The sequence below is a fragment of the Amphiprion ocellaris genome, chromosome 14, assembly GCF_022539595.1.
Source record: "Amphiprion ocellaris isolate individual 3 ecotype Okinawa chromosome 14, ASM2253959v1, whole genome shotgun sequence".
NCBI classification, from domain to species: Eukaryota; Metazoa; Chordata; class Actinopteri; family Pomacentridae; genus Amphiprion; species Amphiprion ocellaris.
This window is the reverse complement of record NC_072779.1, coordinates 9,566,769-9,594,165: the sequence shown is the minus strand read 5'-3', so window position 1 is coordinate 9,594,165 and position 27,397 is coordinate 9,566,769. Positions and strand designations below refer to the sequence as shown.

Sequence of the window (27,397 nt, the reverse complement as noted above, 5' to 3'; positions counted from 1 at the left end):
GCGTGGCCTATCTGACATTCTGACAGATCAGTCAGACTGGTCACCTGATAAAAAGGACACGTCAGCACACGTCAGATGACGCTCTGAAGAAGACTGCAGTTGCAGTTGAAACATGTCAGCTAAGGTAAAACCATCTGTACTTTGATTTGTCGGTGTAAAAGAAATAACGTTATCCTATGATAGTCAACGACAAAATGAACATCATCCAAATAGAGATGAGATTTGCACCTAGATTGCAAGCTGTGTTTATATTTTGGTTCAGTGTTCATCTAATCAGTTCAGTTTACCACAAGTGGACTCCTATCAAGTTCCAGACACACCACAAGGACGATTAAAGCATCCAACCACAATTGATTTGATTTATAATAAATTGGCAAGAATGTCTAAAAACATATTTCTACTTTGTCACTAAGGTTTACAGAGTATGGACTGATGGGGAAAAGTAAATTCTCATTATATCTATCTAGTCACAAGACTATAAAGTGTGCAAAATGTAAAGAGCTGTTTATTTTCTGAAGTGACAGTGCTTTTATTATGGCTCAGACCATGATATGTGAATAAACTGGTTCAAACACTGCAGTGTGTCTTAACTCTGTTGAACTATAAAGACTAGTGAGAATTCTTCACATTCTGTTCCAAGCTAATCGCATTTCAACCATGAAGAAAATCAGGAATGCAAACCCACTGACGCATTTACATGTACACCATACGCCCAGACTGCAGCTGGTTTATCAAATAAACACGAGCACGACACAGAGTTTACTATGAACACTTTTATTAAAGGGATCACTGGTAGAAAAGGTCATCAGCAGAGCCAGAGATATCATCTCTCCTCTATCACCAAGTACTGCTGACAACCAATCACAGCCTCGCTGAGACAGATGCAAAAATCTGGCAAGATGGAAAACCCAGTATGCTTCCTCAAAAATCATAATTATTTTAAACGATATGCATATTATGGGACCATGATACTTTGCACTCTGCAAAATAAAGCACACCATTAAACACCAGTGCTGCTTATTTGTACTGTGGCACAGAGACGCAGCAAAATAAAAACTAAATGCACAAGTCAGGAAAGAAGCAGAGTGGCCTCAAACTGCCACACGACGATCACAAAATGTGTTTTTTATTATATTTATTCACTGAAATACCTGCGTGCAGTTCAGAGTATTATACAGAGTCAGGAATATAAACAGTGGGAAGTCAGTTTGATAGTATCTTCTGCTGATCGTGTTAGAAAACTTGAGCTCATTCACTGAAACATAATTTTACTGTTGCAGCTGTGAAAAATCTTATTTGCTGATATTCAGTGGGAAAAGTGATACTGCCTCAGACTGAATTACAGCAGCGGCGTAAGGGATCACATCCTACAAGGTGGCAAACATAAGTGAAATAATCACTGAATTGCAAACATTTAAGATACAAGAAATTCAACATTGAGTAAACAAAAAAATGATCCTCTGACTGTCGCTGATGTTTGCTTGACAGAGCCAAGTAAGTTGTCAAAAATCTGCCGGTTTCCACATATTCTTACTGAAATCAACAGCTTCAAAATGTGAACTTGCTTGTTCTGCGCTGCCTCACATAAATGCTCACAAAGTCCTTAAGAACACCCACTGTTTCTAATGTGGCACATTAATGTCCACACAGTACAGGGCGCAGAGTCAACAATACATTAGAGGCTATCTACAGGAGCCAAAATACAGTCAGCTGATCATATTACAGCATGTGGTAGAGACAATTAGCAGTAACTCAGAGATGCCGCTCTCTCACCGTGTGTGTGTGTGTCTGTACAGTTACTGATGTGTTTGCTTTGACAGATGCGAAGAGCAGAGTCTTAAGCTTCAAACAGAAAAAAAACCAGTCTTTATTCATTCTGACGCACTCCGTACAAAAAATTCTGCTTCCTAATTGGCTTGGCAAAGCGCTCTTTTGGCAACTGCTTGCAAAACTCCACCAACCATAACAGATTCCCCTTCGTCAAACTCATTCCTGGATCAAACTAAAATCAATCGCCAAAATAAAGATAGAACGACAGCTTGCCTGTCAGTGTCTGTGTAGGTCCATATCCTACGTATCTGTAACTGCTGTCGGATACTTCGAGTTTTTTTTTTCTTTTTTAGTTGCACTGACTTTCTGCATGACATATACAGTGTTATTCTGACTATACAAAATACTATGCAGCCAGAGCACATCGGCTGGAGGTGAGGATATAAAACATTTGGTGTGGGATGGGCAGACACAAGGGTAAGAGAAAGGAAGGAGCTGAGATGAGTCATGATATCAGACTGATTACTGCAGTCACAATATCAGGAGGTGAAGAAAACGTATGAAAGGACAGTCGGCAGGATGGAATGGGCCTCAGCTAGCGGTCAGCTGGATGAAGGGGGCTGATGGGTTGCAGGAAAATAAAAGGGTAAAGGGTTATCCAAATGAAGAAGTAGTATAAAGGATGAAGTTGGGTAGGGGGGGTGTGGCAACGCCCCCCTGCGTGTCCTATCGATCCATTTCGTCCAGCAGGGGTGTGGCGTCTCCGGCGATGGACATGGGTGTGCTCTCGATCATGGGGCTGGGTGACGGTCGAGGCGTCATCCTCTGGGCTTTCTTCCGCCCCTCTGCTTCTTTATCCTTCAGCCACTGTTCGGCGATCTTGCCCCAGTCCACTGCAGAGGCGTTGCTGCCGCTTGGCCTGCGAGGGAACGGATGGGGAGGTGTTTAATACAACAGTGCATAAAGGAAACCAGATTGCAGGTTTAGCACCACCTAGTGGCAGAAAAACGGCAACTTTTTACGAAATAAATGAATTTGTGAGTTGCATACTGCTAAATAGGCGTTTGAGATGGAGTTGGAGATGTTTGTTTAAACACAATACAAGTAGTCGGGACTATGAAGGTGTAATCACTAACTTAACTGAACCCTTATGTGATCATACGGACATAATTGCCCTTTTCATGTCAGATTTGTTTTGATAATTTTGGTTTGGTTAATGCATACAGCCTAAAATTGGGCAAAAGCATATATTTTGGGGGTATTTTTTCCCCCTCAGCTCCCATAATAAATCAACAACACCCTGTGTACAAAAAAGTTACACTTAAGGACAAAATTGTCCCCAAACTGGTATTTTGGATCCCCCTGGTGTTATAGCATAAAATCGTGTATTCTATGTTATCATGTGTTCGTTCAGAAGTCTTGGCTTCAAAATTGCAATTTTTACTACTTTCCATCAGATTGTGCCATTTTTTTTTCTTCATTTTTTTACTCTCTGCTGTATTATAGAGCACTGCAGGCCAATGGAATAAATGGATGAAACTAAACTGGTTTGGGGGTGTTGCTAGGGATGCCGGGGTGTAGTGTGTATTGACCTTTGTGTAACTTTGGTAAACTGACTTCATAAACAAGCACAGATTTCCAGGAAATACGCATGTCCTTCCCGAACTTACTTTGGCTGTTGCTGAGGCGTCCGTCCTCGGGATGAAGTGGAGGAGGACGGCGTGCTGGATGAGTGGCCGTGGTGGCTGCTGTGATGGCCGTGATGGCCGTGGTGTGACACATGGCCTCCATGTGGGTGGGCGTGGGTGTGAGAGTGTGAGGACTGGGGGGTGGAGCCGGGGTACTGTGGCGTGCCCAGGGCCTGCTGGCTCGGTGTGGTGTAGGAGTAGCTGGGCGTCATCATGGGTGTCGCTATGGGCTGCTGGGGTGTCGCAAACACCTGCAGAGAAGGAAGTGTTGCAATGAAAGCAGCTCAATGAGTTACTCAACATACTGAATATATTCTGCTGGTACAACTGTCATCTCATGAAAGTAACATCTCAGTTGCAGTGTCGTCTTGGAACATAGGGCAGTGACTTACCGGAGAAAAGTTATTAGCTTAAGACAACTCGTAATAGATTTTACAAGTTAAACACACACTCGCAAAATATTCATGCCCAGCTAACGTTACGTAACATATCGGTAGCTTAAGATAACTGGGCCCGGTGCCAACCCAGTGTCGCTAACGTGAATTAATTTTTACATTCAGCCTTTAAAAAGCTATTTTCAACTGGCCATTCAATAAATATGTTGTACACGTAAAATCAGCAGTCAAGTGTCATTTGTTTACGCTGCAAAGGCTCCCTGAGAGCCTGCCGCCGCTGCTAAAGAAATCCTAGAGGAAACACTGATCATTATCACAGAAGCTCAAGTATCTCTATTTGGTATCATCTCAAGCTGACACCTACAGCCCATAAAGACTAACTATTAATACATGGTCATTTGGTTAGGAGCTGCCAGTATCTGAAAAACAACCACCTTCCTTCCACAGTAGTTCTCAGCATTTAAAGCCACTCTTACATGATAAGCAGAGGAGCTTCCTCCTCCTCCTCCTCCTGTGCTTCCACCGTAGCCGTACTGGCTGGAGCCCCACTGTGCAGGGGTGGTGTTGGGGTTCTGCCCCTGGCCTGTGACTGCGGCAATGGCATTGAACATCTGAGAAGTCATGTTGCGTGGGAGGGCGTTGACGGCTCGTGTCAAGTCTAGAGAGGAAGAAATGGATGCATCAGAAAACACTAAAAAGTAAAGCAACTGATGTTGAAAATATAGATGAGTGTTTGTGGTAGAACACGGGGCTCACCTGCAATGTTGATGTTGGCTGGAGTGGCGTTCAGGGATGCAGGCGTCCTTGTTCGGCTGCTGTTGCTAGGAGTGATGCCTTTGACAGAGGAGAAAATGTTAGATAAACACTCACCCCTCAATACATTTCAATGAATGTAATGTACACTATAAACTAAAGAGATGGTGCTTCAATACCTGGCACAGGCTCTTGATAATGGTCCTTAAACCAACGGAATAGTCCATTCACTGTTGGAAATATCTGTGAACGGTAGCGGAAGCCATCCGGAGTGATGGTCACATACTCAATCCTGAGAGAACAAGAAAAAGTTGTCATTCAGTTCTACAGGTAAATTAAACTTCAATCAGTAGAGATGTTGTGTGGGAGTGTGGATGAGACTCAAAGATTCACATTTGCAAATATGAGCTTGTATACTAGCTGTGGGTCTCTGCCTGTCACCATATGTTGCGATGATTCATGAGTATTTACAGCTTTGAATGGCATCATCTGCAGTACTTGTGATTTTAATGAGCTAAACCTCAATAAGAAAAACTAATAATTTTAAGATTTTAAAGTTTGCTGTTACAAGATTTTCTGCTAATGACCTTATTACAGTGAGTAATCAGAAAACAGAAGACAAAAATATTTCTGCTCACCGGGGTTTTCCGCGAGGCTGGTAGCCCAGTATGAATTTTCCTGGCAGATCTTTACATGCCGAAATAAAGTAAGGAATAAAAGTAGGCTTCTCCCTCTTTGTCCGGACCAATAATTCCTCCATTTTCTATAAAAGAAAGAACAGGACAAAAGAGGGGGTGCAACAGTGAGAAGACTTCTTGAGACTTGTTTTGAGCCGTTTGAATAAGACTACCAAATCCTCAGGAAAGAAAATCAGTGTATACCTCCTTGTTTCCCCCACTGCACTCTTGGAAGTACTTATGCCCCAGCAGATCCCTGGCAAATGATGCCATTGGCTGAATGTACCGAGCAGTGATTTCATCCAGATCCTCAAACTCCTGCAAGTAATCAGAGAAAGTCTTAAAGAATGAAGCAGCCACAACACTTTTTACAAGAGCTGGTTTGATGAGGAAGCACACAATCATACTCAACGACAAGAAGAAAACAGCTTACTTCATTATTGATCCACAGTGTGTGCCCCAAGCTGAATGCATTCTCTTTGCCCTCTTCTCTCACGTCCACATGCTGGTAGATACCATCAGCCACCTAAAAACATTACATTTAGTCAGATTGGAATACAAACAAACTAATATTAGAACTTAATGAGTTGTTCTCATATGCTTTAAATAGTGACTCGTATTTTTATTGAATCTCATCGTATATGTCAGAGTTTTCGTCAGCAACCACTGACATTATGAAGTTTTTTATTCTGTTCATTAATTTGACCATTTATCACACTACTGCACCCTCATTATGTTTCTTACTTTCCAAGTGACTGTAAGATGGTTCTCTCCTTTGCTGCTGGGTCTTATGATCAAGTCTCCCTGGTCCAGGGTCTCCATCATCTTCTCTGCCTGGTTGAAACTGATATTGTGGAAGTTTGGATGGGCAATGACACGCTTTATATAAGCTGAGGAGACAGAAAGAGTGCAAAAATGAAAAAACAGACAAATAGCTAGGTAAAGATCATTGGTGTGAAAGTAATTATTCTCAGTTAAACCAAGTATATTAAGGGAAAAATCCACCCCAAGTAGTGCAGTTCACGGTTATATTAGTGTTTTGTTTCACTTCTAATTGTGTTACTATACTAACGAGTTCGCTGTTGTTTCTTTTTGAGCTCCTCTTCTTGTTTCTGGTCCTCAGACTCTGTGTCAAAGTCATAGTAGCTGTCCTTGGGAAGCTTCCATTCATTGCCTTTGTCCATCAGATCTGAGGTGCGGCATGTGAGGTCAACACTGAATTTCTCAATGTCGATTTTCATGATGCGGCAGTGAACTGTCATGCCCACCTGAAGGCAGAGGGGAAGGAGGAGTCAAGTATGCAGGTGTTAGGACAGAAACACAGGAAGGAAAAAATGGGTAACAATTAATCATAGATCTATCAGGATAAGGTCATGTAACTGACACCAAAACACAACCAGTGATCAACAAACAACACCTCACCTTGACCCTCTCCTCAGGGTGTTTAACCACTTTGTCACTGAGAAACTTTGTGGGAATAAATCCTTGGACACCGTTGTCTAATCTGCTCCGCACTCCAATAGCCTGACCTGGACATGAACCGCTGTCAAAGTGATTCCACACCTGAACGAAAGTCACAAAACAAAAAGAAAAACAAGAGATGATGTTTAGATGTCAGACTCATCTGTTCCACACATTAAGCTGTCAAAAGAAGAAAACTCAGGCGTCTGGTACCTCGCTCAGTTCAGGGAAGTTGTCTTGCTGGCAGAAGGGACACTGCCACAGGCCTGTTGCATCGTTACGTATGGCCTGGTCGTAGCTCTCTCCCTGTGGCCGTCGGTGAGCAATACCAGTTACTACACTGGTGATCAGCTTACCTGAAAGAAAAGGTGATAACAACATTAACCCATATGCAAAATTACAGATCACAAGCTAAAATATTTCTACAATGACTCACTATACTGCTTTGAATGTGGTAATTATATATTACTGATCTAAATTTAAGACATGTACTTCAGTGTAGTATGTATTACCAATATAAAAGGTCTCTGGAGTCTCCTTTGTGAGCAGATTGAAGACCTCCTCTGTGTTGGGGACTCTGTAGGGAACTCTGAGGTCTTTGTACCTGCAGCTCAGCTCTGCACGGATGTCGTATAGAGTAATTCCCTTGTTACCATAACCCTAGAGAGACAAAACAAAGAAGAAAACAAAATTTATGATAAAATCCTCTGGAAGGTGAGAGACTCTTTTGGCTTCACATGTTCCTGAAATATATAATGTGGTCGAACAGATATCTCTTTGCTCTGGATTGAAAGCAAAAAAAAAACAGAGATGGCAATGGAATAAATGAGACATTGCCACAATCACAGCTTCAAAACAAACACTGACCTGTCTCTCAAGCTCTTCAGCAAAGGCATCCAGGTCCAGATCTTTGAGACGTTCTGGGTTTTCCAAGATCTCCTCTAGAGCTCCGGCTGGGTTGGCATCCTCTGCCGACTCATCATACTCGAGGGCGTCCACGGCCATCTTGCGAGCCCACTCATATGTCTCAGGGTGGACACGAGAACCATCCAGAACCTCGATGTAGGAGTCCGTGCTGGATGGAGAGTGAGAGAAGAAAAACAAACACTGATTTAAAATAACCTCACCCTAGGCTTGACTAACAATAGTATATTCAGCACTATGTGAAACATCTGAATGATCTGAAAGTGTAACATAAAGGGTAAGAGGTACCGACCTGTCCCCAAGTGACGCAGTGTCGATCTTGATGAAACCGGCACAGTTTATAAAAACCTTGGGTCCCATGTGGCACATCGTGACCAGCTGAGTTCTGTTTTCCAGACGAGTGTTGTTCTGTTTCAGAATCTGCACAAAGACAAGATTGACAGTGGTTTCAGGTCAGCAGACGAGGCACTATACTGTAATCTAATAAGCATACCAGCATAAATCCATACCTTGAGAAGGTGGGAGCCCTTCCTCGGTCCCAAACCACAGACATACTGGACCAGACTTTGGGTGTGAGGGTGGGCGATAGCTCTGTTCACATCCACCCCAACCTCATTGACACGGTTGATGAACTCACAGTAAAGAGCACAGAGCAAATCTTCCTTCACTACATGTTCCTGAGAAAGAAAATGAGGAAAAACATACCGATAATTCCACAAACGTGTGCTGTACGTAGCTGCAGAATCATGTTTTCCATTATGTCACAAAGTTTAATTTACATTTTAATACATGAGGAGACTGGAGATGATGAAGGTTAAAATCATCATGTTAATTTACACAGACAAGTACTTTATTTATTGGGTGGCCGTTTCTACATTTCAAACTTATTGCAAAAACTTAGAATGTAATATGCAATGGGTGTATATGATGCTACAAAAGAACTAAAGGTGGACAAACATAGCTGAAAAATACTCTCCCGTTTGGGAATACCTAATCAAAGCACCAAACGGCAACCTGAAGAATGAGAGTCTTGAATATTTCAGATTGCCATACGAGACCGAAACAGTTCAGTCTTTCAATGATACATGAAAACGCTTCAGAAATACACAGCAATAAATATATTAATAGGATAAATCTATTTCTTCAACTGCTCACCTGCAGTGGGTGTAGTTTGAGGCAGAGAATATCCTCATCAGTGCTGCAGACCTGAGCATACTCCACCAGGGGATCCTGGATCTTCCTGGCTATCGAGACAGCCTGTCGCAGCAAGGGAGGATAATCCCTGAAATCAGTCTGCACAGAGAGAAAGCAGGAGGTCAGGAGAAAGTGAGAAGTGGAAGAAAACATTCAGTGGCATGTTGAGTCTAGTGAACTTGCTGTTGTGAAACCATTGATTTGTCTGTGGCTGTGGACGGTATGGATGTGAAGTGATGTGTCACATATTCACCTCAGATTTCTTACTGTTCATGTACAGTGTAGCCAGTTCATTGTCAACAAGCTCCACTCCCACAGCGGGCAGAGAGGACTCCAGCTCCAGCTCACTGATAGTCCTCTTGATGTCCTCCATAATCATTTGGGCATCTCTGCAAACACAACACATTTTTTAATGTTTCAAACTCAACTCCAACTTGTGGTTTTCCAACACGTACAGAAAGAAATCACTGACTTACCGGTTTTCTCCAGCTACAGCTACCACATGAGGTTTCTTGCTGGACAGAAACTTCTTGAGATTTTCAATGTCATGGGCCTGTGGACATCCCAGAGACGCATTCAGTGACATGCTTTCAATGTTTAAAACAAAAAAGCATCTCTTCACTGCACGGTTGTGTTCTCTGCTTGTACCTTCTTCTCTCTCTCATCCTCCCTAAAGGCATTCCTCCTCTTCATGAAGTAGGGCAGACGAAGAAAGTCTACCACCTCTCCTTCCCCATTGATCAGAGCACAGAAAACTGGTGTATCTCTGTAAGAGCAACATTTAAACATAAGTTCAATTCAATTCAAACAAGCAGCATAGTGAGTACTTGGTGTTTAGTGTCAACAACTAGATACCAACTTATCTAAGAATAAAATGTATTGTGGGACACATACCTGCTAGGTGCATAAGCTACACCTAGAACCCGAATGCCTTTTCCCTGACTCTCATCCATTAGGTCATCATCTTCCTCAACTTGCTGATCTGGCCTGTAAGGAGCCACCTTAAGCCAGTTGTACAACCGGCGACAGCAGGACTTCAAGGACAGGTGGACAGAGAGACGATAATCAGTTCAATCATCAACGAATGTATTCATGGTTTATGATTATTTTACTTCACAGCTTCCTCATATATGGTGCTTTTGTGAGGAGTTGATTATCTTTGCTTAACACAGATGCAGTAATGTACATAATAATATGTTGCATGGAAAACAGATAGAGTAGATAATTACCCTGACGATGCTCTCTTTGGCCTCAGCAGTCAGTTTGCTCTTGAGCTCCTTTGCCATCTGAGGGTAGAGGAACTGAGTGAGAGCTCTCTCTATGGCTAAAGTTCGCTGCCTGTTCCATTCCTGCACCTGGTGACTGAACTCATCCCTGTAGTAAAACTGTTTGATCTCGTCAAAGTACGTCTGGTCCCCAGCATACCTGAAGAGAAGCGGAGACAGAAGGGAGTGTCTTAATATTAGCAGTCATAATTCAACAGTCCCATGTTCTACTGACAAGAATCTGGATTAAAAAAACTAAACTACTGCTGCAATTCTCAAGAAATTAAACTCATGGGATCTATCCTACTTATTAATGCCTCTTTCTTCCAACATCCAAGCTAGTTTTCTATGCAGACACAGAAAACGGGAAAACAGTTAGTCACATCGGAGCCTGTTTTGATAAATATCCTAAGGCCAAGGCATACAAAATTGACAGCAATTACAAGACCTCAGGGTGTTTCAATATTTATGATTTGTCTCATCTCGTTGATGGTGGCCTGATGTAAATGGCCACCACCCTTAATGCTGAGTCAAACGTGATTAGTTGAATTGATGAGGTTCAACTTATGTACGTCTGCTAGACCACTATCATAAAAACACCTTTATAAATATTCACTGTATTGTCATTGTACTCACCCTTTAACACCTATAAGGTCAATGCAGATATCAATAGTAAGCAGCCCCTCATCCTCAGCCAGACACATCTTCAAGAACTGATCCCCATTTAGCTCTTTCACAGGCTTGTTTTTAAGATACTTGAAGGAGTACGCAAAATGAGCCTCGTCTATCTCCTACAGGAAGTAAGCAAAAGGAAAAGCAGGTTTAGAAAGGTCAATTCTGCTTTGGATTAGATGTCTGCAATTTTGGTGTTTTCAAAATGTCTGCCAATAAATTTGCCCCCTACCTTTTTTCCTTTCTTTGTAGGTTTGATGTTGATTTTTGCTCTCTCCTGAAAGGTCTGTCGCAGAACATGTCTGACCAAAGGTTCCCGAGCAATCTGCATGGCAACCATGTACCTGGTTCCTTCCAGCACTGCCTCAGGAGTAGAAAACTGGCTGCAAACATAATCTTTGGCCAGTTCTACAGGCTCAGCAGGGAACTGCTCCGTCTCGTGACGCTGATAGCTGTCTCTTAGATTTTCACCAAACTGCTCTGGAGTTAATCCAAACTTTTTAGCCAAGCCATCTGCAGTAAAGAAGAAGCAGAATAAAGTAGTGATATAGTAGTGAATCTTGAACACTGAGATTGTAGTGTCCACAACAGAAAAGGAGACTAACCGAGTCCTACGCTCTGACAGATGCTGTACATATCCCTACGAGATGCCAACTTGAGGTCAGGTCCTTTCTGTTCTTCCTCTTCTTCTACCTCCAATTCCTCCTCTTCACCTTAAGAGGCAGTCGAGCAGCAATTAGTTAAACATCAGTTCTGACCATAAAAATTCAGCTGTTTTCATCCATGATCATCTAATGAACCTGATCCATCTTACCGTCCTCTGACACTTCTTTGATCTTCTTGAGCCTCTTCTTGTTGGCTTTAGCAGCATTCTGCATCTTGGGGATGTCTCGGCCATAGTAGAGCAAAAAGTGATTGTACACGTCACCCAGCTCTTCAAGAGTCTGCACATCTTTCAGCCTTTAAAAGTCATAGGAATGATTGTTAATGCACAAAAACAAAGCAGTGAGGATAAGGAATAAGGATGGTTTAATATTTATCATCACATAATATTAAAATTTTATTATATGTTTATAAGTAATAAGAGATAATCATTTTCTGCATTACACCAGCAGTGTTAGCCAGATGTACCTTTCCATGTCAGCAGTGTCCAAAGGACGGATCCCATCAGCCAAGGGTTTGTCAGGGTCAGCAGAGATCTGCTCGAACTGGAAAGACTGCATCTTCTGGAACAGACGGGTCAGGTTCTGCTTCCGAGTCTTAAGCTGAGTCCACTGGTGGGCAGATGAGGAACAATGATGTTATACAATGATGGAAGTATGTGACTTTGAATGAACTGTAATTGTTAAACTATTTGTACAGACCATGACTGAAGGATTTATCTGTAACAAAAACATTTATTTGAACTATACCTTTTCATCCCACTGCCACACCTTCCATAGGTCATTGATATTTAGCTCTGGTTCCACATATTCTTTCCTGTAGAAAGCTATGAAAGGAACCTGAACAAAAGAAACAAGAAGTCTTCAGAACATCACCTCTTGGCTCCCTATTATCACACACTGACAAGACATTGCTGTCTTCAAGGCAGATGCTGAATGAAGAAAATATGAAGGAGAGCTCACCTCAAACTGCTGATTCCTCATGAAGTTGAGGGCCTCTTTGATCTTGGCAATCGTACTGGGGCCTTTCCTGCTAAAGTTTGTGGTCGTCCCTCTATCTAGATAATCTGTGCTTTCCTGTAAAGGAAATGGAAGAAAAAAAAATCGACATTTTTGTTACAATAAACCAAATAAAAGTGAAAAGAAAATCTAAGGATGTGACTCGCAATAGTGGACATGAACCAGGCAGGATGTCTGAAAATGCCAGATAACAGAAAAAAACTGTACCTGCATGGAGATGGTAAGAGTGGAGAAGCCATGTCTGAAGATCCACTCTGCCTCCTCTTCCAGCTCATCATCCTCAGCAGGTTTAACAGGGATGGATCGTAACTACAAGACAGAAAACCATAAGAGTGAGGAGGACAACAACAGGCAAACACACATTAAATATGCATACAATTCATTAACCTGCAAACACACAAGCACACACCTGGAACCTCTCTGGCATGTCTGTTGAACGGATCTCGTTGTCTTGGTCAGTCATGTGACTACTCTCCAGCTCACTGGGCTCGTAGATCTCAAAGATGCTCTTCCTCCCCTGCCTCCTCTTCGTCTGTTTCTTGGGCCGGTCCCAGCCTTCTTCATCTTGATCCTCTTCCTCCTCCTCACCTTGGTCATAAGCATCAGCGTCAAAGTCAGCAAAGTCGAAGTCGCCACCAAAAATCTCCTGGGCCTCCTGGAGGGCTCTGTGGAGAGAGGAACAGAGAGTAGGACAAGCAGCAGTGATTACATAGTTTTCACAAAATCATTCAATGTTTGCCATTTTGTGTTTACATTCTCATAGTTTCCTAAAATATACATATATATAAAAAATAATGTATAATAAAATACTGCAGTAACGGTTAAGCTACATGTCATTTAATGTTTGGAAAACATAAAAAAAAGCATCTGTCCTTTCCATTGATTATTCTTTAAGATGAAAACTACTATATTTGCTGCGTAAACAACACTCACGCATCAGTGTATCCTGAGAACTTCTTGCCCTTTTTTTTGGTGATGGGTTGGCCGTCATCATCAACAATAAAATCATCAATATCTGTGGAACAAAGCATACATTTATAAACCAATCTATTTCATACCAGATCAAATGAAATAAAATGTGTTGCAATGTTAATATTCCTATACTTCTTCTTATGTTTAGAACACAAAAATCTTCTGGCTAACCTGACTCCTCATCCTCTCCTTCTTCGTCATCATCTGCATGATGTTGGAGAGGTTCATCGACTGCCTCGCCTTCCTCCAGCTCGCCCTCATGATCCCCATGAAAGATCTCATCTGCTATCAAGTCCTTCTCATCATCATCATCTTCATCATCATCCAGTGTTTTTACACGGTCATATTTCTTCTTCTGTGATACATACAGGTTCAGTTTCAGTACAGGTAGCTTAAACATTTACAAGTGTACTAAAATGTCATAAAAATACAGGAAGTTCAGAATAATTTAGGCTTAATATTGAAACTACAGAGGAAAAAATTGTGATTTGAAACAATTCTTACCCTCCTTTTCACTTTGACACCCAAGTTTTCCTCAATTAGGTCAAGATCATCATCATCCAGGTAGTCATCATAATCTGCAAAGACAAAAAGTGTCAGAGGAAACAACCTCAAGACAGGTGCAATTCTACCACTGTAAAAACACTGTGTTTCTGTCTTTATGTGTAACAGACATGATTAAATGTTGAGGTGTAAAGATGAGAACAAAAATTTGTATAAAGATTCTTCTACATGGTACATTTAAACCACAGTGACTCAGAATCCATATTATCACTCTGTGTGGCCGCTGCAAGCAATTATTATTTAGTTTACTGAAACAACGCATTCACTTTGTTTAATACGAGAAAGCAATTATATCAAACAGGTTATTCAATACACTAGAAGAGAACTAACATCAAATATCAACTATATTCCCCTCTCACTTTAATGTACAGTTAATTACAATCCAGAACAAAAGAAGGTCCAAAAAAATTAACTAAAAAACACTATGTAACTGCAGTGAAGGCTGAGCAACTCAATGTGTTCTGTATTAGTCTGGGAATTCACTGGTGACTCAATCACACCTGGAAAAATACCAAAATGAGGTCATTGAGGTATTATTTCTGCCAAGACACTGTTGAGGAAACCTGTTTGTATAATCAATACTTGGTCTCATATGTGTTCAGTAAAGCATTACTTATTGTCAGACAGAAACTGTACATATAGTCACGTCGTGCACAGTGTGGGAGACAAAAGAAGATCAGCTTGAACTGGAAGTTCTTAAAGGCAAGAAGAAAATTTGTGAGTATCCAAGGATATCTAAGGTGAGAGCAGAGACAGACATGCTATTGTGCAAGAATGCAGGTGGGGACGTCCCTAATACAGACGTGTAGCTCCGATAATTACGTGTTTTTTCCTGGCAACATTTATAGTGCTGCTTCAGCAATATTTTTAGACTCAGACCAATCAGAAAGCCTGGTGTTTAGATGCTGACCAATCAGTAACATGGCATCGATCCAGGAGGAACATGACGTAAGAAATGAAAAAGAATATGCCAGGAAAGAGACTCCTTACATGTCTGATGTACTACTGACTCCTGGTTATTTGAATAATAAAATTTAGGTGATCCACCAGCACTATTTCTGTCAGTCTGATTTGATTTCTATGAACACACATGTGGATGCTCGATAAAAGCTGTTGAGAAACTAAAGAAAAGAGAATGAATTTCACAAGACCCGATTTAAAATGTACTCAGACTTTCTGTATCTGAATTTATCATTATTTTGCGTAGTATGAACTGACAGAAAAGAGAAATCTCTCAGTTCAGTGGAAATATTCTGAACATGATCAACACAGGATTTTTAAGACAGACATTAATATGTAGGAGATTCAAAATTCTGCTAACAACACATTTGTAGATTCTTTTGAAATAACCATTTGACTTCAAGAAACAATCTTGATCAATGAAATATGTTGTTTTTGATTGTTTCATTGTGACCAAGATCAATGGCAAGTGGGACATTTTATAGTTAAATAACACGAATGAGAAACTACACAGACATCGTTAAATAACATGCAAATGTTCTCTGGTCAACTGGTCAAATCTGCAATAAATCTCTCACGCTGACAGATTTATTGGTCTGGCTTTAATATGAGTATGTCAAGCGCCTGACTGAGCAAACCAATTACTAATGAATCAAATAATGTTTTAACAGACTACAACGGGCTCAGGGAAAGAAGGCAATATGAGAAAATCATTTTAAACTCTAGAACCACCAAGGGGCCAGTTTAACCCAACTGCCATTTTCTAATCAATGCAATTCTGATAAAATAAAACCCCTACATTTCTCAGTTCCTGACTTTTCCTAAAATTACTTAGTTTATAATTTAATGAATTACTTGGAGTGTGGGATAAAAAGGAATTTTTTATAGCTCAAACTGCTGAGGGGCCATTTTTACCACTCACAGAAAACCATTATATAATGCTGTGCTCAACACTCGCCTGGTTGCCCAGCAATACTTATTCTGCAGATGTTGTTTAAGAAAAAGTGCTAGCTAGATTGGATAGACAGACTTGATAAATACATAGACAGGTGAGGAGACCAGAGTTAGATAAACAATAAATCATTATCATCGGCTTTAAGGAATAACATGTTGGACCATGTTACATGAAATAACCAAGTGTACAAACAACTGAATATATCTGTTCTTTTCATTGCCAATTCTGATGGCCATTTGTTTCTTTTTCTCTCTTTAAGTCACAGATTCCCACATACATTTATTGTTCTGGCTTCTTTTCTAACTCATTGGTGAGGAGATAACAAACATGTGACATCACTGCTTTCTTTCTAATCGATTGTCCGGGCAGGATAAACGTGAATATGCCATTACTGAAGCGATGAAATAATACAGCACTGAGAGCACTGACTAAGAGTGTGATTCATCAAACCCAGAACACAGTCATCAACAGCAGAAAATAGACACATCAATACCTGTAGATGTGATGTTTTGGGCTTCAACATTTTACTACTGAAACTACATCTAAACAGTCATTTTACAAAACATCAGCATCATGACCACTGCAGCAACGGAACACGGAGAGACAACAGCTAGTGCTTCTGATTCTCTTGTTGTTGTGAACCACACAGGGGCTGATGAGAGCTGGGAGAATGTAAAGGTGCCGTTACTTCTTAAACACTTTGAGGCTGCAAAACCTCACTATATGATAGCTGGAATCCTTTAAAAAGACTTGATGGACTTACTGCGCTTTTTACGTCGATGCCTCACTTCCTCTTCTGAGTCACTGCCCCCTCCACTCCCACTTCTTTCAGCTTCTTCCTCCTCCCCTTCCTCATCTCCATCATCAATCAGTCCACGTAAATTTCCTTGTTCATCCTGGTCCTCTGTGTTCTCCTCTTCTTCCTCCTCGTCTGTTAAAAATATATATGAGTACCACACAACTGTAACTATAAAACACAAACCCTGAGCTAAAGAAATCAAATCTTACCATCTTCTTCCATAAACCTCTGGGTCTTCTTAGGCTTCAGGTCCTTCTCTTCAAACTCTTCCTCTGACTCCTCAGCCTCACTCTCAATAAAGTCTGACATGATGGCTGTTCCTGCAAAAAATACAAATGGTCAAATACACACAAAAACTTCTAATATATGTTACATTACATTCTTCTGTAACAACTATTTCACATCTTGACATCAACTTTTGTATAGCTTCCGCTTACATTAGCTTTAAGGTTACGAAACCCATTATATTTTAAACCATTATGAGTATACTTATTAGTTTGTTGTAGCTGTTGATAAACCGCAGCTGCTCGTTGACATAGTATGATTACATAGACTGCAATAATCAAACCCCTGAAGCATATTTTTTGGGCTACGCTGTTCCACTAAACAAGTTATGTCTTCTGCAGATTTGTATGTGTTTGACCAAAAATCTGCATAACTGGTAGCCTTGTAGCCTTTAGGATCTCTTCCAAAAGCTAAAACACAGTGAATTGACTGTCTGGTTCGGGCTGATGCTGCCCCACATGCACATCTGTACAATTATATGTGTGCTGTCTTACCACATAAGATGTACAATATTTTCCAGGTACAAAATGACTGTTCAAGCTAATTGATGATGATACAGAAGAAGGTGATTACACGTGAAAGCAATGCCTTTAAGCACATTTACATAGACATTTAATGTGCATCGTGTTAATAACGAATGATACCTCACATTACTATACGTCCGTGTTTGTATTTGACCTGGTAACGTTTTTTTTTTTTACTCTAACACAGAGCTATTACGTGACTAAACTACAACAAAACTAGATATAACTAACGAGCTTCCAAACGACAACACCTAGCGATGTCGCAATGCGCACACACAACATCCACAGACATGCCCAACCGAACAAGCGCGGTGCTCTTAATCTTACAGTAGCTAACGTTATCTAGATAACATTTTTCAGCGAGCTGGTGAACCGTTGACCAACTAAACCACCATTTGAGTGAAAACACTGAGCAAGAACGCTATCTAACGTTATTATCTCTAAGAGCTAGCAACCAGCAGCGAGGCTATACCTGTGTTAGCAATGCAAGTTGGCTAGTGACCTCCCTTTTAGCGAGTAGCAGGCATTTTATTTTCACGGTATTCCTATAAACTGCGTTGCGCACAAGTTATTCCTCAATAAAAGAGGACGAAGTCGAACCAAGTATTCTCGTGTAGAAATTAAACCAAAACAACCACACCAAATTCGAAACCGTCCAACATTAGCCCGTTAATGCTTTAGCATCTCGGTGCGTTAGCCTGACTTTAGCCGGAACGACAACAACGGGCAGCAGCGTTAGCATTACCGCTAGCTACTGAACTATAAGCAGTATAGCGTAGACATTGAAAACGACCACGGTGAAATTGGACTTACACTTCACAGTGCGGTGGTATAGTCCGAATATAGTTACAATAATTTCTAGTTTGTGTTGTGTTTTGTGTTTCGGTGCTCGCACTTGTAAAAATGGCCGAGACCGAGCGGCGTGATGACAATTCCGGGACGCAGTGAGGGAACTTCCATCCTCTGCGGGACCGAGGTGACGCCCCCCGCTGGTTCACCGCGATACTATGCAAAAACAAACAATTAAACAAGTCTGCGCAATATAACAACTGGTATACCGGTGGGATTTTTTCCACGTTATGACATGATTTCAAACAAACACACAAATATCCCCCATATAAACTAAACCCCATGTACAATGTTAACGTTCCCACTCCGAGCCGCTGGGGGCGCTGCTCGCTGAGCTGCACATTAGCAAACTGTACCGCTTTAATGACGTAGCGAAAAATAATACAAATCTCAGAGAGGCATCGGCGGCTGCTCGTTCTCCGGTTTTAGAAGGAATGGCTCACTTAAACTGTGCGGTTCTGCCACGTTTTCTAGCGGCTCTTCTCCTGTTGTTATCCTGGATATTTGGGCTGTCGCTCGGTACGGAGCTGAGCTTTGTGACCTGCGGCTCAGTCATTAAACTGTTGAATATAAAACACAATGTGAGACTTCACTCTCACGACGTACGCTATGGCTCCGGTGAGTTCACTGTCATTAACCGATTATTGAACGGTAATAACCCTTTGTATTGCGTAATTCACTAGTATTAACTTCACCCACCAGTACCCACCTCTCTAATTAATTGTGTATTGTTGTATGCAATGAGTGGTTCCTATGTTCAGAGGTTAACAGCGTCAGTTTGACATAGAGGTCATATTGAGTCTGTTATGTGAGTAGTCAGTAAGTGTTGTATATAAAAGATTGGTGAAGTTTATCAGCTTTACTGGAGATTCAACCTTAAGATCCAACCACGGAGAACAAAGCACCCATATATTGCCTGACACAAAAAAGTCTTTCTTTGCACAGGCCATCCCACAGGCGAATAATTAAATCAGTCTATAATTAATAAAGCAACACTTTATGAATCCCTAACCCTGAAATACTCTCTATACTGCACATATTACATACCTGCTAGTGTTTCATTACAACAACATTGTACACCTACTTCGTATATGTAATATGTCAATAACCCTGTATTTATTGTTATTTCCTGTATTTATATACTTACCATCATAATCTGCACTGAACTTTTGGTTCACTTTAAACATGATCATTTACACATATGTACAGCTCTACGCAGTAGTCAATCTGTTCCGCTGTTTCAGAGCATTTGTTTTTTGTGTAAGCACTTTAGAAGCAACAGAAAAAAAACATTCAAATTCCCTGTAGTGTGCACATGCTTGGCCAATAAACAGGATTCTCTGCATGATTCTGAAGTCTGGCAGGATTGTGGATGGGCCTTACACCTATCTTCCCTGGTTTACTTTGCTTTGGTTTAACTGACATGACACAACTACAAAATAACACAGTTAAGATCTATTTAGATTATGGCTTAAAAAAATAGGAAGGATGTGGTACCCTATGTGACGTCACATCTCCAGCACACCAAGACAATAAATACCCAAATTATAATCAAAGAAGTCCCTTAAATTCACACCCCAATAAATCAGTGCATGCAAGTTATACCTTGATCTGCTCACACAACTTCCAAGCATTTTATCCAGCTGTGGGAACTTAAAGGAACAAGACCACCTGTTGGCATTAAACCCGAGCACATACAAGGTGGCAGCACTAGCTTAGTTAGACCTTAGTTATTCCAACTCTACAAAGGTGCACTTGGATATACTTGGGGCTTCTGCTGTTATAAACACAGGCATAGCTTTAAGATCGATACATATGTTTCCTTCAATATTTAGAACATTTCTCCCCTTTCCAGTAAAAAACTATTTTTAACAAACCATTTTGCAAAACAGCTGTAATGCTTTCTCATTGCGCCTGAATTACATTTTCACAATGCATTGATGCAGAAAGGCTCAAATTGTTTCATAAAAAACAAAAACAAAACAGAATGCAGGAAATTTAATGTGTGATTTTCAAAATGTCCTGGATGAGGACATAAAGACCCCTGCTTAATGTCCCCTCCCATATGTTCAAAAGAAATCTTCAACCATGGTTACAAATATGCGTATGGTTCTGACTTGTAGTGGCATGGCTCTGGCCTACAAAGTTAACCACCTGGGTTGTTTGAAATGCTGTTTGCCAACATGAGGCCTTGGGTTCAAAGTCAAACTAATGCAGCAATCATTAGTTTAACTCTCAATGTGTTTTTATACACCTTCATACAATGCAGCAATTGAGCAGTCAAAGAACTCACATCAAGAGAATTGTTACCTTTTCCCAGGTTTGTTCCGTATAAATATCTGAAACACTCTGTCACTCTGTTTGTGAGACAGGTAGCGGACAGCAGTCTGTAACAGGAGTTGCTGCAGTGGAAGACAGTAACAGCTACTGGAGTGTTCGTGGGACAAGTGACGCTTTGTGCCATCGAGGTACTCCGGTCAAGTGTGGTCAGACAATTCGCCTCACTCATGTCAACACAGGCCGCAACCTGCACAGCCACTACTTCGCCTCCCCGCTGTCCTCTAACCAGGTGGGTGGTGTGAGAAGTACATGAAGAAAGAGGAGAAGGTTTGGTGCCATGTGGAGGATTAACTGCTCCCTGCAGATCCTCCCTACAGGACAGGATGTTAATGTCTAAAAGACAGCCTTGAAATTTCTGGCCTAATTTAAAAAAACTGATTATGAAATGTCCCAAAGTTCACGACTATCCAGCTAAGTTTAAGCCACAGAGGGATTAACTAAAATTACTAAAATGTAGTGTGTGCAGATGTAAAAAGAGGTTGCCTTTCACATTTAGTTAACTCCAGACCAATATTTTGACATGGAAGCAAGTTGACAGCAGCTTTTACACTTTAGGAAACTTACCAAACTCTCTGGGAAAACAGCCTCAGGTCAGCAAAAGCGTCTCCAATCTTGAAGAAGTGTGAGAACACTGTCTACCCAAAGTGTAGACGCGATGGCAGATGTGTACCATGAGAGCATAGAAATGTGTGCCTGACATTTTGGTTTACATTCATGCTCAGGTAGCTGTTCCTATAAGGTCTCTTTGTGAATTAGATGATTGTGGATGATGTCAAAGCTGGTCTCCTTTATGGTACTTAGAGGATTCATGCATCAATGTGATGAACCTCCTTGACAGGTGGGTATTTAATCCAGTCAATCAGCCAAAAATAGACATTCCTGTGTGGTTATTGATCTGTAAGCTTCCAGGTTTCTAGGAACTTGTGCAATATTGTTTTTTCTTATTATGGCAATTTAAAATTTACATCACAATAGAAGACTTTACATACATAACCCTCCGTGACAGTGTAATGTATACTGCAGACTGTGAGGATCTGTCATCCAGCCAGATAGCACAATGCAGTTGTATTACATTTACCTGTATGTTCACTAGAGACTAACAGGGGTATGCTTTACTGTGCTAAGAGTTTCATGCAGATATTTTGCGTCTGAGTTGGATTATCTGGGAGTATTTATAGACAACCAAAAGTCAGTGTGCAAACAGTGTCATAGAACATTTTGAATGAAAGCAGGATCACCTTTTTCAGTTGTTAACGCCCTGAACCCCAAATGGTCTCTGAGCGTTTTTTGTTATCATCACATTTTTACTCACTGTGCGCTCATTTTTCAGTGCAGTGTGAAGTCCTGCACCTCTATGGAAACAGCACAACCATAGCTAGAAAGACAGAGGACTCACAAATGTATGACACAGTTCTAATGCCTTCATTTAAAAAAAAGTAAATTTTTGAAGAAATAAAAAGCCAGAGACAAAAAGAAACACGTCATTTAAAATGATAGGATCTTTAACTTGGTAAATAATCTAATCTGTTAGAGTTGTTGCTTTTGTACAAGTCCGACGATGCCTCTGTCTGAGCAGCAGGAAAGCTGTAAAGAACAGAATCAAGATGGAGGATTAAAAGAAAACAAATATCTGTGTTGTTTATGTGGGGAAAGGGATTGTAGAATGGAACCAGAAAGCTTCCAACAAAGCAAAGCACTTCATCTTGTCTGCTACGCCTCTATCTCACTGTCCACAGGAGGTGAGTGCGTTTGGCGAGGAAGGGGAAGGAGACCACCTCGACGAGTGGACAGTTCAGTGTGGAGGATCTGTATGGAAGCGTGAGGAAGCTGTCCGCTTTCGTCATAAGGCCACCGACGCACTACTATCAGTGACGGGGGAGCAGTATGGACGGCCGATTCACGGTCAGACAGAAGTTCACGCCATGTCAAGCCCCAGCCAGCACAGCCTGTGGAAGGCCATGGAGGGCATCTTCATGAAGCCTAGTGAGAGTCCACCAGGCAGCCGAGACTACAGCCACCCACACACAGAGTTCTGAACTTCACTCTCTTTCTCTGCTTCTGTCTCTTCCCATTTTCCTCCCTGTCTACCTCTGTCTCTAATTATATCTGTACCAGCAGCCGCCTTCCCTCCCCCGAAGATATTTTGTCTGTTGACATTCAAATGGAGACACTACTTGAATCCTTAACAATCCAGCAGCTACACTCAGAGAGCCAACAGTGTGTGAAAAGGATTAGAATTTGCCTTAACAGGTACAAGAAGACAGAGAGGTATTAAAAATGCTGTTTTACTGTATAAAAACTAATCTTTGGTTGCAGTTTGTGACACTTTATGTCCAACAAGAGGTGTTTCTCTCAGCTGTTATTTATTTTCACACTAAAACTACAAAAGGCGGTGTTTTGCAGATCAGTACATTTAAGTCACCAAGTGAGTTTTGTGTTTAGTTGGACTAAAAAGACATGGTTACACTCGTGCCTTTCTCCTCTTTTAAAAAGTTGTGGGTGTTTACATAGTGGAGCCTTTTAAACTTTTGGAAACGTGAATTTGATTATGTTTTTATGGTATTTGTAAGCCATCTACTACGCAAACAAAGCATAAGCAGTGTTACTATAGATTTTTTCTTTCCTTTAGGTGAGTTTCAGTGTTTCACATAAATTATCCCGCACTAATTGACATGAGAGAATAAGCAGCTTTGTTTGTGGAGGTGTGTGTGTGTGTTTTTATGTACATCATTGAACTAAATTCTGTTTATTGTCCGATCATTTCAAAGTGCTGGGAGAAAGTACAGTGTTTTACATTCATGCTGTCTGTGCATAAAAATGTGTTCGAGGTTCATATGAACAAATCTGCAATGAATACCTCATATTAAAGAGTTTTTTTAATGCATACAACCATCAGTGTAACTTCTTCATTGGATTACCTACTTTTTGTCATTAAGCGAACAGAAATCAATTATAAAGTCTAACCCCTTAATTTAGCAGAAATGAACACCGACTGAAGGATTTGTCAGGTCAGTTATCGATGTCTGTCTGGACCATTACACTTAGCATAATGCCTTGTTTGTCCACTTAACGGCATGTTTTGGTTCATTATCAGGCGGTTAATGGGGTGCATCTGCAATGAGGCTATTCTTACTTGTGTTTTGACCTATACTACCTAATTATAATGATTTAGAGTGAGTGCTGCTGCCAGCGCTGCTCTACAGGAAACCCCCATCTGACACAAGCTGACAAACGTGCTAATTTACCTCCAGCCATCACATAGTGCATCACGCTAAATCGAGTTTTGAGATGCTGCTCTCAATAATCAAGCCTTTGTGCGCTCGTCTGTTGTACCGGCTGAGATTAATTCACTGAAAGCTGTTATGTTTGTAGTGCTGCATGACCTGCATGGTCTGTCTGAAGGTGGAAGTCTGAAGAGGCTGCTCCTCTGACTCCTTTATGTGCGCTCTGGTACCTGTATGGGGAAACTGCAGCGAGCGGCGCTCAGATAAACCCTGCTGTGCTGTCATTCTATTTTTAAGGTTGGTATTTAAAGTGACACTGCAGAGATGATAGCAAGTGACAAGCAATACAACAAACCTTCTTTATACTGAGCTTTACAGTCATGAACATTTAGTTTATTCGCTTTTTAAAGATTGTTATACCTGTTTGTGTTGCTGTCATTTCTGTATTGTGCATTCAGAATCCTAAGACACAAACATCCTTCACAAATAAACACAGTTGCCACATATTTCTATCAAAACAAGGTTTTATTGCATAAACATATATGGATATATTTTTTTTAGATTAAACAGATTAAACTTGTTATTTGCATTTTTAAATATCCATTCAGTTGGTAACTATTGCTGTTTTCTTTCTCCTTTTCTAAGCAGCATGCCAAGGTTGTATTACATATCTGTGTTTAGTTTTTATCTCTATACAATCTACAACTGGTAAAAACATGTTTTGGTAAAAACAAATCTCAAAAGCAACTTTCAAAAACATGAAAATCATGAGCCGATCCTGTCTTGTTGCAGATGTACAGTATAATAATGTAAACTTCAAAAGTGTTGGTAGAAGGTCTTTCAAAACGAGTTTCCCCTTACATAGCCATGCAAGGAAGTCTGGATGGCACAATTATGAAAGAATCGTTAAGTTAAAGTGGGATATGCTGGTTTCAAAAGGGCCGTGATGCTAACAGACAAACGTGAAAACATGGTCCGTTGGTCAATGTGCAGAGACTATCAAAGACAAACTGACTTACGAGGATAAGTGTAGCATACATTATACAGCTGTTTACACGGGACTGTGAGGCAGTGAGAACATTCCATTAAAACCTAATGTGACTAAACACACAAAATACTGGCTTCAATGCAAATTTTAACTGTCCACAGTGAGACCTACAGACTCTACCCTAGAGGATGTGAAACAGAGATGATGATGATGATGTGACCTTGTATTTGCATATTTATGAAAATGCCCTCTTCTGCACTCTGGTTTGATTAATAGCTGGTAGAAACTAGAAAAATGGCTATTACAGTATAAATTGGAAAGTCAAATATGTGACAATAGCACATACATACCTACATTGAAACCAAGGCTGTGCCACCACAAAGAAAGATTAATTGGATTCCCTGTCTTTCGAAGACATGAAAATCGAAACAACAACATGCATACTGATTTACAGTATTGTACATTTTTGCTGTGATACTTGATCGTACAAAGCTATTTTTTTTTATTTTAAAAGAAAGCCCTCTCCCTCTCTCGCCTTCATTAGATTTTGTCCAACACTGGCAATAAGCTCTTGTGGCTTCACATTAGTTTGATTGAAATATCTGGTCTTCTTTTCATCCACCCAGGCAAAGAGAACAAAAAAATCGCTCCAAGGTCTTAAGGGGAACGAACCAGTCTCCAGTCCAAGAAAATCCAAGAGGAGCACCGTGCAATTCAGGAATCTACATATTGGGCATACAATGCTGCAGTCAGGGGTAATGAACACCAACGCAGAGCTACATTTACACAGGGCTGGGCGATTTGGCTGAAAAAACTCACAATATTAATCAGAATATTAAGACGATATTTATTAATGTCACACAATAATCACATGTAAAGTATTAGAAACTATTCTTGCCGTAACCGCTTAATTCTGCAATGTGTTGATCAAAACTTTGCTTGGGATCCAACAGAATTTTGGAAAACTTTAGCTGAAAGTGAAAATATAACTGCTCCAATGCCAGTAGATAAAAAAAAAAAGACATTTATTTAGTGCCCAGCCCTACGACCACATAAAATACACTCTCTTCACACTGTGGTGTCATTGAGATGTTCAACCTTGGGTGGCTCCATCAAAAAAAACGAAGAGGAGCATGATTGCAAACTCCTGCAAGGTCTTTTCCAAACATTTTCATCCCTTATAAAATTGTTGTACTATTAGGTCTGAACCATAAAACACCGTTATGACCCCAGAAACTGCTACAGGTTCTGCAGCAATCACCTTCCATCCAATCCTGAGCTACGAGTGCGACGACAGAGTTTGGGCGATGGAAAAGATAGATTCTTGGTTTTGCCATTAAAAATAGCAAAAGGTCATCAATACAGACTGAACTGCCCCTGCAACATTGACGCAACACATACCAAAGCTCAAATTCAGTGGTGTTGTTCTTCACTTCTTTGTGTAAACGTGGCTGTTCACGCTGTAGTTCACATTTTAACCACTAGAAAGCAACCTTTTCCAAGAAAACAGCTGTATCAACAGTATGTCACAGCTCTACTGTATATCCCTGATATAGCTCACTAGTTTCTATCCTTCATACATTCTGCTGTTGAGAGGAAAAATACATTACACGAGCTAATAATACTATATATACAGTGAAATCCATGGGAAACCGGACTCAGAGAGATGTTTGGTATGGCAGTGTATATACTGGCATGCTTTTGTGTGGTGCATATTTACCACAGCTGGGCAGTATTACGATGAGATGATGAGCTGAAACATTTTCTCCCAGCACACAATGAAAAATACCAGAATTTATTCTCAGTCTGCTCTCATGATATATCAAAACCGCAGCTCATCTGATTTCTCTTCATATATTATACAGCTCTCAGACAGCCTGAGCTTACATTATGTATGCAGACAATGCAGTCTTTTACATGCCACGCAAGTGTCGCATGACCAATCCATCAATCAATCAGTACTGAGGAGTGGTGATATCGGATCAGCTTGTGGTCCCTCACTGAGTATTGAGTTGTGCTTCTTGTAGATACACATTAAGATTTCATGAGTCCCAAGATTACAGGACTGAGCTGAGGATAAGACGCAATGTTTATACATGACATATGAGATGCTATTACTATGCATTTAAGCTGCGTCCAGCGTTCACCCATTTCACATTCGACCTAGAGGGAAAATATATGCAGTTTTCCATAATAACCGTTGTTTGTTTTGGAAATTAGGAATGGCTCAAAGCACCTGATAAACATTTTTCAGTAATTAGAAAAACCAAGTTTAAAGGGCGGTCTTGGTCTTGAAAACAGCAAAATAAAACCCTCAATTCACTCTAGATTTATATAAAAACATAATTCATTTGCAGTTCAGGTTCCTTTTGACCAGTAAGTCCTTTAACTAAACATGGTGACATCTTCAAAGCAAAGCAAATACACCTGTCTTCATACCACTCACATTGTCTGTG

The 27,397-nt window shown here is 40.7% G+C and overlaps 2 protein-coding genes across 2 annotated transcripts; one reads left to right on the top strand and one right to left on the bottom strand.

The window, feature by feature from the left end:
• Nucleotides 1-758: 758 nt before the first annotated feature.
• On the bottom strand, nucleotides 759-18,511 carry supt6h (SPT6 homolog, histone chaperone and transcription elongation factor). The gene is made up of 37 exons (XM_023287556.3): nucleotides 18,354-18,511; nucleotides 16,941-17,051; nucleotides 16,696-16,863; nucleotides 13,958-14,031; nucleotides 13,625-13,808; nucleotides 13,415-13,496; nucleotides 12,891-13,146; nucleotides 12,689-12,790; nucleotides 12,425-12,538; nucleotides 12,212-12,301; nucleotides 11,931-12,073; nucleotides 11,614-11,759; nucleotides 11,405-11,512; nucleotides 11,032-11,312; nucleotides 10,764-10,918; nucleotides 10,092-10,287; nucleotides 9,757-9,896; nucleotides 9,511-9,628; nucleotides 9,339-9,415; nucleotides 9,116-9,251; nucleotides 8,824-8,961; nucleotides 8,178-8,345; nucleotides 7,961-8,088; nucleotides 7,612-7,819; nucleotides 7,257-7,404; nucleotides 6,958-7,100; nucleotides 6,706-6,846; nucleotides 6,356-6,551; nucleotides 6,028-6,173; nucleotides 5,717-5,809; nucleotides 5,488-5,601; nucleotides 5,245-5,369; nucleotides 4,786-4,898; nucleotides 4,610-4,687; nucleotides 4,330-4,511; nucleotides 3,441-3,709; nucleotides 759-2,689 (listed from the first exon to the last, which is right to left on the bottom strand). Exons 2-37 carry the CDS (start codon nucleotides 17,038-17,040, stop codon nucleotides 2,497-2,499), a joined length of 5,253 nt encoding a protein of 1,750 aa, XP_023143324.1. The 5' UTR covers nucleotides 17,041-17,051; nucleotides 18,354-18,511; the 3' UTR covers nucleotides 759-2,496.
• Nucleotides 18,512-18,769: 258 nt separating this feature from the next.
• On the top strand, nucleotides 18,770-23,618 carry sdf2 (stromal cell-derived factor 2). The gene is made up of 3 exons (XM_023287565.3): nucleotides 18,770-19,007; nucleotides 20,762-20,958; nucleotides 22,466-23,618. Exons 1-3 carry the CDS (start codon nucleotides 18,824-18,826, stop codon nucleotides 22,763-22,765), a joined length of 681 nt encoding a protein of 226 aa, XP_023143333.1. The 5' UTR covers nucleotides 18,770-18,823; the 3' UTR covers nucleotides 22,766-23,618.
• The last annotated feature ends 3,779 nt before the right edge of the window (nucleotides 23,619-27,397 follow it).